Source organism: Callorhinus ursinus, unplaced genomic scaffold, assembly GCF_003265705.2.
Source record: "Callorhinus ursinus isolate GAN/ISIS: 27379988/994484 unplaced genomic scaffold, GSC_fseal_2.0 scaffold72, whole genome shotgun sequence".
Taxonomy (NCBI): Eukaryota; Metazoa; Chordata; class Mammalia; order Carnivora; family Otariidae; genus Callorhinus; species Callorhinus ursinus.
Window position 1 is genome coordinate 3,277,474 of NW_027397134.1, and position 18,228 is coordinate 3,295,701.

The 18,228-nt window shown below is 41.2% G+C and overlaps 1 protein-coding gene across 4 annotated transcripts in view; it reads right to left on the minus strand.

Moving 5' to 3' along the window:
* Window positions 1-18,228, minus strand: part of CHEK2 (checkpoint kinase 2) — an 89,637-nt gene that overhangs the window by 32,804 nt on the left and 38,605 nt on the right. The window contains exons 1-2 of one of the 4 annotated variants that reach the window (XM_073886748.1): window positions 18,088-18,198; window positions 15,017-15,341 (exon numbers count right to left, since the gene is read on the minus strand). The exons of 1 other annotated variant lie outside the window; for it this stretch is intronic. In XM_073886748.1, coding sequence (XP_073742849.1) covers window positions 15,017-15,335 — 319 coding nt within the window. In that variant the 5' untranslated portion in view covers window positions 15,336-15,341; window positions 18,088-18,198. Of the gene's footprint in view, window positions 1-15,016; window positions 15,342-17,932; window positions 18,015-18,087; window positions 18,199-18,228 lie in introns of those variants that run through there. 2 more of the 4 variants (XM_025858151.1, XM_025858152.2) reach the window with 2 other exon arrangements.

Sequence of the window (18,228 nt, forward strand, 5' to 3'; positions counted from 1 at the left end):
GGGACTCGATCCCAGGACTCCAGGATCATGACCTGAGCCGAAGGCAGTTGCTTAACGAACTGAGCCACCCAGGCGCTCTCAGGCATTTTTAATCTCTCTCTCTACCAGTTCCTCTCACACTCATCTCAAACAGGAACAAACCTCCCTTAGGCTCCAGTCCCATTCTGTTTGCTAACTAATTTTATCACCTTCCTAACACCACACTCGTTTCTCAATGGCAAGTAAAGAACATAGGTTTAAAGTCTGCAAAGCTGTAGGCTCAAATCCTGCTCTTCCAACTCTAGGCTTTATGACTCTGGACAAGTTTATCAATCAATTGATTGATTCTGTAAAAGGTAAGAATAAAAATACTCCCATAGGATTATTTTGTAATAATCTGTAAAATGGAGGTCAGAATAAAAATACTTTCATAGGATTATTTTGAAATTTAAATAAGAGAGTCCCAATGCTCCACCCAACAAAAAGAAAATACACATTCTTCTAAAATGCATATAAAACATACTCTCCAAGATAGAACATAAGCTAGGAGCGAGAAAGCCCCTCAGTGAATGTAAAAGTGCACAAATCATACAAAGTATGTTCTCCAACAACAATGTACTGAAGTTAGGAACTCAAAAACAAAGAAATTTAGTAAATTCCCATTTAAATGGAAATTAAACACCACACTCCTAAAAAACCAAAGGGACAAAGAAAAAAACTGGTAAGAAAAATTAGAAAATACTTTGAAATGAATGAAATGAAAAAAAAAAAAATACTAAAACTTATGGGATTCAGCCTGAGCATTACTTAAGGAAATTTATAGCTGTAAAAGTATAAGTTACAAATTTTTGGTCAGGGCACCTGGGTGCCTCAGTTGGTTGGGCGGCTGCCTTAGGCTCAGGTCATGATCCCAGAGTCCCGGGATTGAGTCCCACATCAGGCTCCCTGCTCGGCAGGGAATCTGCTTCTCCCTCTGACCCTACCCCCTCTTGTGCTCTCTCTCTCTCTCTCTGTGTCAAATAAATAAATAAAATCTTTTAAAAAAAAATTTTTTGGTCAATTACCCAACTTTCTTAAAACACTGGAAAAGAGAAGCAAATAAAATCTAAAACAAGCTGAGGGAAAAGATAAAAGTCAGAGCAGAAACAAATGAAATGGAGAACAGAAAGATAAGAAAATCAATCAAATCAAAAGCTGGTTCTATTTTTTTTTTTTTTTAAGATTTTGTTTTTAAGTAATCTCTACACCCAACATGGGGCTTGAACTCACAACCCAAAGATCAAGAGTCACAGGCTCAAAAAAGAGAGTCACGGGCGCCTGGGTGGCTCAGTTGGTTAAGCGACTGCCTTAGGCTCAGGTCATGATCCTGGAGTCCTGGGATCCAGTCCCGCATCAGGCTCCCTGCCCAGCGGAGAGTCTGCTGCTCCCGCTGACCCTTTTCCCTCTCGTGCTATCTCTTATTCTCTCTCTCAAATAAATAAATAAAATCTTTAAAAAAAAAAAAGAGTCACATGCTCTACTGACTGAGCCACCAGGCACCCTAGAAAGCTGGTTCTTTGAAAAGATCAACAAATTGATAAAAAAAAAAATAGTTGGATAGACTGACAAAGGGAGTGTCAAAGAGGAGCAATTACTACTAACCTTACAGAAAGAAAAAGAATTTTAAAAAGAGTACTGTGGGGGCACCTGGGTGGCTCAGTCGGTTAAGCATCCAACTCCTGATTTCAGCTCAGGTCATCATTTCAGGGTCCTGGGATCTACCCTGGCATCAGGCTCCTTGCTCAGCAGGGAGCCTGCTTCTCCCTCTCCTGCTCCCCCTGCTCATGCTCTCTCTCTCTCTCTCTCTCTGCGTCAAATAAATAAATAAAACCTTAAAAAAAAAATGAAAGACCTATGTAAATGTTCACGGATTGGAATACTACTGTAAACATGGCAAAATGCACAAACTGCTGATTTACACAATCCCTGTCAAAATCCCAGCTGCCTTCTTTGCAGAAATTAACAAGCTCAAACTAAAATTCTTATGGAAATACACAGACCCAGAATAGCCAAAAATCATCTTGAAAATGAAGTACAAAGTTAGAGGACTTACCTTCTGCAATTTCAAAACTTACTCCAAAGTTACCATCAAGACAGTATAGTACTCCCATTAAGGACAGACATATAGATGAATAGAGAAGAATGAAAAGACCAAAAATAAATCACATTTACAGTCAATTCATTTTCAAAAAGGGTGCCAAAACAATTCACTGGGAAAAGAATAGTCTTTTCAACAAAAGGCACTAGGACAAGAAGATATCCACATTCAAAATAATAGAGTTGAGGGGCGCCTGGGTGGCTCAGTCAGTTGGGCGTCTGCCTTCGGCTCAGGTCATAATCCCGGGGCCCTGGGACTGAGCCCCACATCAGACTCCCTGTTCAGCGGGGAGCCTGCTTCTCCCTCTACCTCTGTCCCTCCCTCCCTACTCCTGCGAGTGCTCACGTGCTCGCTCTCTCTCTCTCTCTCTCTCTCTCCCCCGCTGTCTCTCAAGTAAATAGTCTTTAAAAACAAAAAAACAAAAACCAAAAAAAACCCAAAAACAAAAACAATAGAGTTAAAAACCTTACCTCATGCCCTATACAAAAATCAACTCAAACAGATCAAAGGCTAATAGTAATAGGAACCAGAACTATAAAACTCTGAGAAAAAAGAACAGTAATGACAGCTTTGCAATCTTGGGTTAAACAATGCTTTCTTAGATATAACATGAAAAGCACAAATGACAAGGGTGCCTAGGTGGCTTAGTCAGTGAAGCATCTCCTTCCGCTCAGGTAATGATTCCAGGGTCCTGAGATCGAGCCCCAAGTCAGGCTCGGCAGTGAGTCTGCTTCTCCTCTTCCTCTACTCCTCCCCTCTGCTCATGCTCTCTCTCTCTCAAGTAAATAAATAAAATCTTTAAAAATAAATAAAAACACAAGAAAAAATAGAGAAATCGGACATAAAGTTTAAAATTATTGTGTCAAACAAAATCATCAAGAAAGTGAAAAAGAGGGGCCCCGGGTGGCTCAATCAGTTAAGTATCTGCCTTCAGCTCAGGTCATGATCTCAGGTTCCTGGGATCCAGCCCTGCACCAGGCTCCCTGCTCAGCAGGAAGTCTATTTCTCCCTCTCCCTCTGTCCCTACCCCCCACTTTGTACTCGCACTCTCTAACAATAAATAAAATCTTAAAAAAAAAAGGTTAAAAAGAACTCAAAGAATGGAAATAATATTGCAAAACATATATTTGATAGGAGATTTATATCTAAAATATATAAAGAATGCAAATCAATAACAAAAAGACAATCCAATTAAAAAATATCAAAGGTGGGGCGCCTGGGTGGCTCAATCGTTGGGCATCTGCCTTCGGCTCAGGTCATGGTCCCGGGGTCCTGGGATCAAGCCCCACATCAGGCTCCCCGCTCCAGGGGAAGCCGGCTTCTCCCTCTCCCACTCCCCCTGCTTGTGTTCCCTCTCTTGCTGTGTCTCTCTCTGTCAAATAAATAAAAATCTTTAAAAAAAAAAAAAAATCATGGGCACCTGGGTGGCTCAGTTGGTTAAGCGACTGCCTTCGGCTCAGGTCATGATCCTGGAGGCCCGGGATCGAGTCCCACATCGGGCTCCTTGCTCAACAGGGAGTCTGCTTCTCCCTCGGACCCTCCCGCCTCTCATGCTCTCTCTCTCTCTCAAATAAATAAATAAAATCTTAAAAAAAAAAAAAATCAAAGGCTCTTGAATAGACATTTCCTCAAAGAAGATACAAAAATGGCCAATAAACACATAAAAAAGTGTTCAATTATCATTAGCTATGAGGAAAATGCAAATAAAAACCACAATGAGATATAATTTCACATCTACCAGGATGACTATCATTAAAAAGACACATACAAGTCATGGAGAAATTGGAACCTTCATATATTGATGGTGGGAATATAGAACGGTGCAGCTGCTGTGGAAAGTTTAGTGGTTCCTTAAAATATTAAACACAGAGACTTCCATGGAACAGCAGTAAGAAAAGTAAGAAGCGCAAAGGCAGTAAAATTAAGTATATCTATAAAAATCAGTCAAGGGATTCGTAAAATAAAAGGATGTAAAGGTATGACACCATATACCTAAAATGTGGTAGGAAAAAGACTAAAAGAATGGGATCAAACTTAAGCAACCATCAATTTTACATAGACTGCTAGATTAGTAAGATGTTATATACAAACCTAATGGTAACCACAAATCAAAAACCAGTAATAGTTATCCAAATAACAAAGACGTAAGAATCTATTTTATTTCTAAAGACAGAAAGGAAACCACAAGAAGAGCAAGAAAAAATGGAACACAAGAGAACTACAAAAACAACCGTAAAAACCATAAAATAATAAAAAGGAAGTATATAATAATAGAAGCTTACCTCAAGAAGCAAGAAAAATCTCCCATAAACAATATAACCTCACACCCAAAGGAGCTAGAAAAAGAAAACAAATGAAGCCTAAAACAAGTAAAAAATGGCAATAAGTACATACCTACCAATAATTACTTAGAATGCAAATGGAGTTAACAATCAAAAGACATTGTCTGATAAAATGGATAAAAAAGAAGACCCATCTATATTCTGCCTACAACAAACTCATTTCAGACCTCAAGACACATGCAGATAGAAAGTGAATGGATGGAGGGTTGCTGGGTGGCTCAATCGGTTCAGCGTCCGACTTTTTTTTTTTTTTTAAGAGTTTATTTATTTGACATAGAGACAGCGAGAGAGGGAACACAAGCAGAGGGAGTGGGAGAGGGAGAAGCAGACTCCCCACTGAGCAGGGAGCCCGATGCGGGGCTCGATCCCAGGACCCCGGGATCATGACCTGAGCCGAAAGCAGACGCTTAACCATCTGGCCACCCAGGCGCTCTGCGTCTAACCCTTGACTCAGGTCAAGATCTGAGGATTGTGAGATCAAGCCCCATGTTGCCCTGAGCTCATACTTATACTCTCACTCTCTCTCCCCCCCAGCTCTCTCTCTCGCAAATAAATAAATAAAATCTTAAAAAAAAAGATATAACAATTCTAAATATTTATACACTGAACATGGGAGCACCCAAATACATAAAGCAGCTAAAAACAAACATAAAGGAAGTAATCAATAGTCATACTTAACAGTACACACTTACATCAATGGAAAGATCATTCCAAACAGAAAATCAACAAGAATAGCTTTTTGGGGGGGCACCTGGGTGGCTCAGTTGTTAAGCATCTGCCTTCGGCTCAGGTCATGATCCCAGGGTCCTGGGATCGAGCCCCGCATCGGGCTCCCTGCTCAGCGGGAGGCCTGCTTCTCCCTCTCCTACTCCTCCTGCTTGCGTTCCCTCTCTCTCTCTGTGTCTCTCTCTGTCAAATAAATAAAATCTAGCTTTCTTTTTTTAATTTATTTATTTGTCAGAGAGAGAGAAACAGAGAGCACAAGTAGGGGAAGCAGCAGGCAGAGAGAGATGCAGGCTCCCCCACCGAGCAAGGAGCCCAATGCAGGACTCGATCCCAGGACCCTGGGATCATGACCTAAGCCAAAGGCAGATGCTTAACCAACTGAGCCACCCAGGCGCCCCAAAGAATAGCTTTGAATGACACACCGGGCTACATGGATTTAACAGATGTATTCAGAACATTCCATCCTATGCAGCAAAAGCAGACTTAAGAGTTGGAAATACAACAATACAGGCTGACCTCAAGAAGCAAGAAAAATCCAAACAATATAACCTTACACCTAAAGGAGCTAGAAAAGAAACAAATGAGGCCTAAAGCCAGGAGAAGGAAGGAAATAATAAAGATTAGAATAGAAATAAATGACATAAAAACTAAAAAAACAATAGAACAGATCAAGGAAACCAAGGGCTGGTTCTTTGAAAAACTAAGTAAAAAATGGGGCACCTGGGTGGCTCAGTTGGTTAAGCATCCGACTCTTGATTTCAGCTCAGGTCATGATCTCAGGGTTTGTGAGATCAAGCTCTGTGTCAGGTTCCATGCTGGGCTTGGAGCCTGCTTAAAACTCTCTCTCCCTCTCCCTCTACCCCTCCCCACCCCTGTCCCTCTCTAAAAAAAAGAAAACAAAATAAAATTGGTAAACCTGTAGCTAGATTTCTCCAAAAGAAGAAAAAGGACACAAATAAATAAAATCATAAATGAGAGAAGAGAAATAACAACAAATACCATGGAAATACAAACAATTATAAGAGAATACTATGAAACACTGTACATCAACAAAATGGACAACCTAGAAGAAATGGATAAATTCATAGAAACATATAAATTACCAAAACTGAAGCAAGAAGAAATAAAAAGCTTGAACAGCCCAATAATCAGTGGAGAAATTGAATCAGTAATCAAAAATCTCCTAATAAACAAAAGTCCAAGACGAGATGGCTTCACAGGCCAACTTCTACCAAACATTTAAAGAAGGATTAGTATCTATTCTTCTCAAACTATTCCAAAAAATTGAAAAGGAAAGCCTCTAAATTCATTCTATGAGGTCAACATTACCCTGATACCAAAACCAGAAAAACACCACAAAAACAGAATTACAAGCCAATACCCCTGATGAATATAAATGTAAAAATCCTCAACAAAATACTAGCAAACCGAATCCAACAATACATTGAAATAATCACTCACCACGATCAAGTGCGATTTATTCCTGGGATGCAAGGGTGGCTCAATACTCGCAAATCAAGCAAGGTGATGCATCACATGAATAAAAGAAAGGATAAGAACCATACGATCATTTCAATAGATGCAAAAAAGCATGTGACGAAGTACATCTATTCATAATAAAAACCCTCAACAAAATAGGTTTGGGGCGCCTGGGTGGCTCAGTTGTTAAGCATCTGCCTTCGGCTCAGGTCATGATCCCAGGGTCCTGCTCCCTGGGCCTCCCATCGGGCTCCCTGCTCCATGGGAAGCCTGCTTCTCCCTCTACCAGTCCCCCTGCTTGTATTCCCTCTCTCACTATGTCTCTCTCTGTCAAATAAATAAAAAAAATCTTAAAAAAAAAATAGGTTTAGAAGGAACATACCTCAAAATAATAAAGGTCCTACATGAAAACCCACAGCTAATATCATCCTAAATGGGCAAAAACTGAAAGCTTTTCCTCTACGGTCAGGAACAAGACAGGAATGTCCACTCTCACCACTTCTATTCAACATAGTATTGGAAGTCCTAGCCACAGCAATCAGACAGCAAAAAGAAATAAAAGGCATCCAGGGACGCCTGGGTGGCTCAGTCAGTTAAGTGTTGCCTTAAGCTCAGGTCATGATCCCAGGGTCCTGGGATGGAGTCCTGCATCGGGCTCCTTCCTCAGCGGGGTCTCCCTCTGTCTACCATTCTCCCTGCTTGTACTTGCATTCTGTCTCTCTCTCCCTCTCTCTCTTGACAAATAGATAAATAAAATCTTTAAAAAAAAAAAAAGAAATAGATGGGTATTAAAGAGGGCACGTTCTGTATGGAGAACTGGGTGTTATGCACAAACAATGAATCATGGAACACTACATCAAAAACTAATGATATAATGTATGGTGATTAACAAAACAATAAAAAATTTTTAAAGAAAAGAAATAAAAGGCATCCAAACTGGCAGGGAAGAAGTAAAACGTTTACTATTTCCAGGTGACATGATACTATATATAGAAAATCCAAAAAAACTAAATGATAAATTCAATAGTCACAGGATACATGATCAATGTACAGAAATCTGTTACATTTCTACACAAAAACTGAAGTAGCAGAGAAATTAAGGAATCAATCTCATTTACAATTGCACCAAAAACAAGAAGATACCTAGGAATAAACCTAACCAAAGAGGTTAAAGACCTATACTCTGCAAACTATGGAACACTGATGAAAGAAAATGAAGATGACACAAAGAAATGGAAAGACATTCCATGCTTATGGATTGGAAGGGCAAATATTGTTAAAATGTCTATACTACCCAAAGCAATCTACACCTTTAATGCAATCCCTATCAAAATACCAACAGCAGTTTTCCCAGAGCTAGAACAAACAATCCTAAAAGTTGCACTGAACTACAAAAGATCCTGAAGAGCCAAAGCCATCTTAAATAATAAAAGCAAAGCTGGAGGCATCACAACAATGAAAAAAACCAACAAACCAAAAATGGACTCTTAACTACAGAACAAACTGATGGTGACCAGAGGAGAGGTGAGTGGGCGGATGAGTGAAATAGGTGATGAGGATTAGGGTACATTTATCCTTATAAGCACTGGGTAAGGTATACAATAGCTGAATCACTTTATTGTACACCTGAAACTAATATAACACTATGTTAACTATACTGAAATTAAAGTAATTTTTTTAAATTAAACATAGAATTACCATATTATCCAGCAATTCCATTCCTAGATATAAACAAAAAAAATTGAAAATAGGTACTCAAGCAGACACTTGTATGCAAATATTCATACCATTAGTCACAATAGCCAAAACACAGAAATAATCCAAATGTCCATCAACAGAAGAATGGATAAACAAAATGTGATATATACATTCAGTGAAATACTACTATTCAACCATAAAAAAATAAAATTAATAATATAATACAAAATGATTGAACTTTAAAAATATTATGCTAAGAGGTGCCTGGGTGACTCAGTCAGTTAAGCATCTGCCTTCAGTTCATGTCCTGGGATTGAGCCCCACATTGGGCTCCCTGCTCAGCAGGGCATCTGCTTCTCCCTCTCCCTTCTTCTCTCTCTCTCTCACTCACTCTCTCTCTCAAATAAATAAATAAAATCTTTTTAAAAGTAAAATAAATAAGGGGCGCCTGGGTGGTTCAGTCATTAAGTGTCTGCCTTTGGCTCAGGTCATGATCCCAGGATCCTGGGATCGAATCCCACATCAGACTCCGGGCTCAGCGGGAAGCCTACTTCTCCCTCTCCCATTCCCCCAGCTTGTGTTCCCTCTCTCGCTGTCTCTCTGTCAAAAAATAAATTTAAAAAATCTTTAAAAAATAAATAAAATAAAATAAATAAGATAAATTATGCTAAGTCAAAGAAGCCAGACAGAAAAGCACAAATATTACAATTCCATTTATATAAAGTATCTAGAGTAGATAAATTCATAGACACAAAAAGTAGGTTAGAAATTACCAGAGGAATTCAATGGGGAAAAGGCAGTTTCTTCAATAAATAGTGTTGGGAGAACTAGATAACCATATGTAGAAGAATGAAATTGGACTATCTTACACCATTCACAAAAATTAACTTGAAATGGATTAAAGACTTAAAAAGAACTGAAACTATTAACTCCTAGAAGAAAACACAGGGGAAAAGCTCCTTGACATGGATCTTAGGACAATTTTTTGGATATGACACCCAAAGTACAAGCAACAGGGACGCCTGGGTGGCTCAGTCAGTAGGGCATCAGATTCTTGATCTCAGGGTCATGAGTTCAAGTCCCACATTGGCCATGGAGCCTACTTAAAAAAAAAGCAACAGAAGCAAAAATTAGTTAAGGGGGATTATGTCACACTAAAAAGCTTCTGTGTAGCAAAAGAAACCATCAACAAAATGAGAAGGCAACCTAAGAATTGGAAGAAAATATTTGCAAATCATGTATCTGAGAAGGGGTCAATACCCAAAATATAGAAAAATTCTCACAACTCAAGAGCAAAATGTAAACAATCTAAGAAATGGGCGGAGGAACTGAAGAGACATTTTTCTAAAGAAGACATCCAAATGGGGTGACTGGGTGGCTCAGCTGGTTAAGCGTCTGCCTTCGACTTGGGTCATGATCCCAGAGTCCTGGGATCGTGCCCCACATTGCGGGGGGGGAGGAATCCCTGCTCAGCGGGGAGTCTGCTTCTCCCTCTCCCCCTACTCCTTCCCCTGCTTGTGTACTTGCTCTCGCTCTCAAATAAATAAATAAAATCTTTAAAAATAAATACATAAATAAAAACACAAGTGACAAAAGAAAAAAAAGAGAATTTGGACATAATTAAAGTTTAAAATTACTGTGTCAAACAACATCATCAAGAAAGTGAAAAAGAGGGGCGCCTGGGTGGCTCAGTCATTAAGCGTCTGCCTTCAGCTCAAGTCATGATCCCAGGGTCCTGGGATGGAGCGCCACATCAGGCTCCCTGCTCAGCGGGAAGCCTGCTTCTCCCTCTCCCTCTCCCCCTGCTTCTGTTCCCTCTCTCGCTGTGTCTCTCTCTGTCAAATAAATAAATAAAATCTTTAAATTAAAAAAAAAGTGAAAAAGAGGGGCGGCTCGGTGGCTTAGCTGGTTAAGCATCTGCCTTCCGTTCAGGTCATGTCCCAGGATTGAGCCCCACCACTAGGCTACCTGCTCAGTGGGGAGTCTGCTTCTCCCTCTGCCCCTCCCGCTGCTTGTGCTCTCTCGCACAAGCTTTATCTCTTGCAAAAATAAATAAAACCCTAAAAAAAAAAAAGGGCGAGATTTGCTAAGTGTTGGCCAGGAAGTGGAGTAAAAGGTACCCTGGTGCACTGCTGGCAGGAATGTAAATTGGTGTAGCCATTATGGAATGCAGAATGGAGATTCCTCCAAAAATTAAAAACAGAATTGCCGTATGATCCAGCAATTCCACTTCTGGGTATTTATCCAAAGATAACAAAACACTAACTTGCAAAGATATATGTACCCCCATGTTCACTGCATAACTGTTTACAATAGCCAACACACAGAAGTAACCTAAATGTCCAAAAATGGATGGACAAAGAAAATATGGTATATGTATATATATATGTATATGTATATATACACACACACACTCTCTCTCTCTCAATGGAATATATTCAGCCATTAAAAAAAAAAACATGAAATCTTGCCATTATGACAATACAGATGGAGAAGGCATTATAAATGAAATAAGTCAAGAAAAGACAAATACTGTATAATTTCACTTATATGTCTTATATGTGGAATCTAAAAAACCTAAACTCAGGACACCTGGGTGGCTCAATGGGCTAATAAGCAGCTGCCTTCGGCTCAGGTCATGATCCCAGGGTCCTGGGATAGAGTCCAGCGTTGGGCTCCCTGCTCAGCCGGGAGTCTGCTTCTCCCTCTGCATGCCATGCCCCCTGCTTGTGTGCACACTCTCTCTCTCTCTCTCTCTCTCTCTCTGTCTGGCAAATAAACAGTCTTTTTTTAAAAATTAATTAATTAATTTAAAAAATAATAAAAAGGGGCGCCTGGGTGGCTCAGTCGTTAAGCGTCTGCCTTCAGCTTGGGTCATGATCCCAGGGTCCTGGGATCAAGCCCCGCATCGGGCTCCCTGCTCTGTGGAAAGCCTGCTTCTCCCTCTCCCTCTCCCCCTGCTTCTGTTCCCTCTCTCGCTGTGTCTCTGTCAAATAAACAAGTAAAATCTTTAAAAAATAATAAAAAAATAAATAAAAATAAAAAATAAAAAATAAAAAACCTAAACTCATATAAATAGAGAGTGATGGTTATCAGGGCCTGAGAGTGGGAAAATGGGGAGATGTTTGTTATAGGGTACAAACTTCCAAGTACAAGAAAATAAGTTCTGGTGACCTAACATACAGTGTGGTGATTTTAGTTAGTAATACTGTATCAGGTACTTGAAAGCTGCTAAGAGCATAGACCTTAAATGTTCTTTTTTTAATACTTTTTTTTAAAGGTTTTATTTTTATTTATTTGCCAGAGAAAGAGCACAAGCGGGGGGAGTGGCAGGCAGGAGAGAGAGAAGCAGACTCTCCACTGAGCAAGGAGCCCAATGTGGTGCTCAATCCCAGGACCCTGGGATCATGACCTGAGCCAAAGGCAGACGCTTAACCAACTGAGACACCCAAGTACCCCTTAAATGTTCTCACCACAAAAAAGAAATGGTAATTATGGGATGTGATGAGTGTTAATTAACACTATGGTAGTAATCATTTTGCAATATATAACTATCAAATTAATACACTATACACCTTAAATTTATAGTGCTGTATGTCGATTATATATAAAGCTTGGGTGGGGGGCAGGGAGAGGACAATTACCAGAGGAAAAATTTTAATAGATAATGGAGATAGTTGCACAACATTTTGTAAATGTAGTTAATACCATTGAACTTAATGGTTTACTTAATGGTTACAGTGACAAAACTTTTTGTTATATAGATTTTCCCACAATAAAAATAAGTAAACATGGGGCGCCTAGCTGGCTCAGTCAGTAGAGCATGCAACTCTTGACCTCAGGGTCATGAGTTCAAATCCCACAAAGGGCACAGAGCTTACTTAAAAAAATGAGGGGCACCTGGCTGGCTCAGTCAGAAGAGAGTGCAACTCTTGATCTTGGGGTCATGAGTCTGAGCCTCATGTGGAGTACAGAGATCATTTAAATAAATAAAACTTTAAACAGTAAGTAAATACTTAAAGAATACTCAAAAATACATTTTTTTTAAGATTTTAAGTAATCTCTACATCCAATGTGGGGCTCAAACCCACAATCCCAAGATCAAAAGTTGCATGCTCTACCAATGGAGCCAGTCAGGCACCCCAGGAATACATTTTTTAAAATGCCAAGACTTATATACTGAAAATGACAAAACATCACTGAAAGAAACTGAAGAATACCTAAATAAATGGAAAGACATCCCATGTTCATGGATCAGAAGACTTAGTATTATTAACATGTCAATACTCAGGGGTGCCTGGATGGCTCAGTCAGTTGGGCATCCTACTCTTGGTTTCAGCTCAGGTCGTGATCTCAGGGTTATGGGATCAAGCCCCACGTTGGGCTCCATGGTCAGTGCAGAGTTTGGTTGTCCCTCTCCCTCTGATCCTCCCCCCCGCGCTCTTTTATTTTACTTTTTTTATTTTATTATATTTATTATAAATAATCTTAAAAAAAAAAAGATGTCAATACTCCCCAAACTGATCTATAGAGTCAATGTAATCCCTAATAAAATCCAAGCTGCCTTCTTTGCAGGAACTGATAAGCTCATCCTAAAATTCATAAGGAAATGTAAGGGACTCAGAATAGTCAAAACAATCTTGAAAAAGAGGAACAAATCAGGACTCACACTCTGGATTTCAAAACTCACTACAAAGCTACAGCAATCAAGATTTTGTGTTACTTGCATAAAAGGACAGACACACAGACCAAGAGAATGGAATTTAAAAGTCTAGAAATAAACCCTCGGGGCGCCTGGGTGGCTCAGGTGTTAAGCATCTGCCTTCGGCTCGGGTCATGGTCCCAGGGTCCCAGGATCTAGCCCCGCATCGGGCTCGCCGCTTGGCGGGAAGCCTGCTTCTCCCTTTCCCACTCCCCCTGCTTGTGTGCCCTCTCTTGCTGTGTCTCTCTGTCAAATAAATAAAATCTTTAAAAAAAAAAAAAAGGAAGAAGAAATGAACCCTCACATTTATGGCCAAACGATTTTTGACAAGGGTGCCAAGACCATTCAACAGAGAAAGAAGAGTCTCTTCAGGGGGCACCTGGGTGACTCAGTCGGTTAAGTGTCTGCCTGCAGCTCAGGTCATGGTCCCAAGGGTCCTGGGGTTGAGCCCTGAATTGGGTTCCCCGCTCGGCAGTGAGTCTGTTCCTGCCTCTCTCCCTCTGCCTCCTCCCTCATGCTCTCTCAAATAAATAAAATCTTTAATAAAAAAAAAAAAGTCTCTTCAAGAAAGTGCTCACCTAGGATATTCACATACAAAAGAATGAATTGGGACCCCTACCTCATACCATATACAAAAAGCAACACAAAACAATCAATGTAAGGGCTAAACCTATAAAACATTTAGAAAAAAACAGGTGTGAGGGCACCTGGGTGGCTCAGTTGGTTAAGCAACTGCCTTCGGCTCAGGTCATGATCCTGGAGTCCTGAGATCAAGTCCCAAATCGGGCTCCCTGCTCAGCAGGGAGTCTGCTTCTCCCTCTGACCCTCTTCCCTCTCGTGCTCTCTCTCATTCTCTCTCTCAAATAAATAAAATCTTCAAAAAAAAATAATGATAAATTATTAAAAAAACAAACAGGTGTGAATCAGTAACTAATAATAACAGATCTTATTTATTGAGCATTATCCACTTTCAAAGTGATGCAGCCCACTTCACCCTTTCTCACCATATGTTTCCTGTTCACCATATATAAGCCCTAAGCCTATCTTAAAACAATGGTTTAAGTGAGTAAAAAATAGCTTCAAATACTTCTTTTTTTAAGAGAATTTAAGATTTTATTTATTTGACAGAGAGATAGTGAGAGCAGGAACACAAGCAGAGGGAGCGGGAGAGGGAGAAGCAGGCTTCCCGCCAAGCAGGGAGCCAGATGTGGGGCTCGATCCCAGGACCCTGGGATCATGACCTGAGCTAAAGGCAGACATTTAACGACTGAGCCACCCAGGCGCCCCTCAAATATTTGCTTCTAAATTTAAAGTCGTACCTATGAAAATTCCTATATTATTTCTCCACTTTTTACAGTTTCTTTTTCGGGTCATCAAAGTTGGACATGAAATAAAGAGTGAGTGATAAGGTACATATAATACATTAGTCATTCATTTTTTTAATATCAAAACGCTATTTCAAACATACCTATAGCAAAGCCTTTCTCCTGGAATCAGGACGTGTCATAGAGGATGAATGTATTTAAATTGCAAGGCTGGCTATTTTGAGATAATAAATAACAGTCAACAAATAACCTTCCCTATTCTGAAACTAAAATGGATGTTCTGAAGCTGCTACAGCAGGGATTAAGTGGTGGTTTCTATGATTAGTCCATTAACTGTTTGCAAGTTTGCATGAATCAGCATTTTCCTAGGGAAAGGATCTACTGCTCTCTTCAGATGCTCCAATGGACAGAACATTACAGATGCCCAATTAATATTTGTTGGAAGAATAAATGAAGGGGGATCCACAGCAGGTAAGAGTAAACTCCCCAAAACTGCTTCTTTCATTCCATCTTTCATCACCTTCAAACTCCAGAATGAATCCAGAAGTGTCTTAAGCTTTCTGCTACAAGAGCTTCCTCTATTTTTGTGAACAATTATAATTTTACATGATGTAACAAAAGGTCTTACCAAGATTGGGGAATCCATCCTGAAGGGCCCATAACCGAGCCCAAGGGGCAGGGACAGGCTCCTCAGGTTCCTGGTCCTCAGGAATAGAACAGAGTTCCTGGGTGGACACTGTGTCTAAGGAGTTCAGCGTCCCCGAGCTGGAGTGAGAGGACTGGCTGGATGTGGGTGCTGTGCTGGTGGAGCTGGACGTGACTGGAGAGTGTGAGGAGCTGTGTGTCTGGGAGGAGGTGCCTTGAGACTGCGAGAAGCCACCTTGGGACTGGGTACAGGAGCCACTGCCATGGGACTGCTGACGCTCCCCATCCGTCTCTCGAGACATCACGACCTCAAAAATAAGAGTCCAATAATAAGGTTATGTTTCAAGAAACAAGACTTGTAAGACTTGAAGCTTACGAGTGAAGAATGGGCAGGGGCGCCTGGGTGGCTCAGTTGGTTAAGCGTCCGACTCTTGATTTCAGCTCAGGTCATGCAGGGTCATTAAGATGAGGCCTGTGGCATCCAGGATCTGTGCTAGGTGTGGAGCCTGCTTGAGATTCTCTCTCTCCCTCTCCCTCTGCCCCTTCACTCCACCCACCTCCCCCCAACTCCTCCCCCCGCCCCCGCAAGAGGGCAATCTCTCTCTCCTAAAAAATAAAAATAAAAAGTAAAGGATAAGCATATTTACATCAGGAAAACAAAAAAATCCAGAGCAAGCATGTTCTGCAAAAGTTAAAATTCTAAGTCTAGATTGATCTATAGTTCCTCTGGGTTGAGTTTTTCATCATATCACTTTCACCGGATCAGTTTTTTGTATGACAGCCACAAACCACAGGAAAAAGAAAGAAAAAAATTATACAAAGGTTATAAATAAGTTAAAAGAAATGAACTAATCTGGGGGTGGGAAGGAAGACTTCATAACAGCTTACATTCATCTAATTTTTTAAAAATTAGAAATGTGGGGCTCCTGGGTGGCTTGGTTAAGCACCTGCCTTCAGCTTGGGTCATGATCCTGGGGTTCTGGGACTGAGCCCCATGTCGAGCTCCCTGCTCCGTGGGGAGTCTGCTTCTCCCTCTCCCTCTGCCTGCTGCTCCCCCTGCTTGTGCTCGCTCGTGCTCTCTATCAAATACATACATAAATAAAATAAAATAAAACTTAGAAATGAGGGGTGCCTGGGTGGCTAGGTCAGTTAAGCGTCTGCCTTCGGCTCAGCACTCTCGCTCTGTTGCTCTCCCTGTTTGCTCTCTCTCTGTCAAATACAGAAATAAATAAAATCTTAAAAAAAATTAAAATTAGAAATGAAACTTTAGGTATTAATACAATCAACACTACACTTAAATTTCATGTTTTAGAAGAAAGGGAAAGGGTCATGTGGCGTGGGATAGAAGATGGGCAAAGAAACTATAAACTAATTCACTGCACCACACCAGGGGTGACCATTTACATAAAATGTCACAGATACCCCTCCTCCCCCAAGCCTGCCCCAGGACGGTGAAGACCACATCCTGTTTGTTCACTCTAGATTCCCTGACTCCTAACTAAGGGCCAGGCTATTAATGAAGCAGAACACAAAGAAGACTGCTCTAAACAACTCCACCTAGCCCTTTGTGATGCTGAGTAAGTATAAGGGCTCACCTTTCATCCTAAATGGCCCTCCAGCCCAACAGAATCCTGCAGAAATAACTGAGTCACAGGAGACCATAACAGGTTCCCACCCTCACTTTATAGAGTTAATTTGATAGACAGTTAAACTCTGACAACAGAAACTAAAGTCAAAGTAACTGTCAATCCCTAACTTTAAATACCTAACATGATTTTTTATAAGAGTGGGGAGGGGAGTGCATTCTCCCTTCTCTCCAGATACACATACTCAGGCTCTTCCTCCAGGAGAACACAGTAAACATTACTCACACTGACTGTATTTATATAGCTTTCCAGATACAAAGATCCTGATGACTTTTTCTTAAACCACACCAGGGAGGTGATGCCGGAGCTGAGTGTGCCACTCCAGGACCTGCAGCTCTAATACTACTACATTAGTCAAGGCTGCAACCTCTAATAGCTTTCTGAGCAACACTTCTCCACCCTGACAATGGACAAAAGACTGTCAAGAAGTAGCTGCTATCCTCGTTTATTGTTAAGGGTCCAGCAGACTGAAACCACATTAGCCTCAACCACGAGGAGGAGAAAGTATATGAAAAGATTAGAGGCAGTCAAAACCACGATTTTAGGGCAAACAAGTCTGGAGTCAGATGCCTGAGTCAAATCTTTGCATGACCTTCAGGTAGACCACCATCTCATTAAATAGATCTTGAGGATTAAATGAGATGATACATGAACGTTCCTCCCCCAGTAATGCTTGATAATTGGGAGAACAGAACTCCAGTCCCAAAGAATCCGACAGCCGGAAAGGGTTTTACAAGTGAAACACAATTTTTTTTTTTTTCAAACAGAGAAACTGAGTCCCCAGGTGGACTGGTGCCCTCCTACCCTCTCCTCGCTACCCACCCCACACACTTATGGACACTGGCAGGGCACCCTCCTACACAGGTCAGTGTCTCCAGTTTCTGCAGCGCCTAGCTGCTAAAATTGGTTCTCAATAGGTTTTTTAAAGAAATTGAATCTAAAATATGGTAATAATTACTAACATTCATTAACTATTTACAAACCAACTTCCCTCTGATTTTGAAGAGCACAATTTTGTCCTTTCTTACACTGCACGTCTGGGCCAGTTTCAGCTTGTAAGTAACAGGGGAAGTGACCTTCACCTCGAAGTTCATCTACACAGGAAGACAGTCACCCACGCACTCCTCTCCTCCCCCCGACCGAGGTTAAAAACCACACAAAGTGAAAATTCGGGAGATTCCGCGCGCACTAAGACCCTGGGGACGGGAATCGAACCCCCAAACACCCAAGAGAAGTTCTCCACTATGACTCACCGCGTGCGCCCACCTGGACCCAAACGCTCACAGCAGGCGCAGCCAGCGGAGTGGCGCTAACTAAGCACATACAAACTCCACCCTCAGCCAATTAAAACACCCCTGCGTCGCCGCCGGACCAATGAAGAGCGGCGGATGTGGCCGTCCACACGTACCTCAATGTTTGCTGGGAGTTGTAGTTTAAAATAAGGAGCGGGACACTCAGAATCCAGGATCCCGCCCGGTCAGCTCTCCAGCCAATCAGCAGCACTAGTCTGGTCGGCCGCTCTCTCCGGGTTTCCCCCCCACCGGTGACC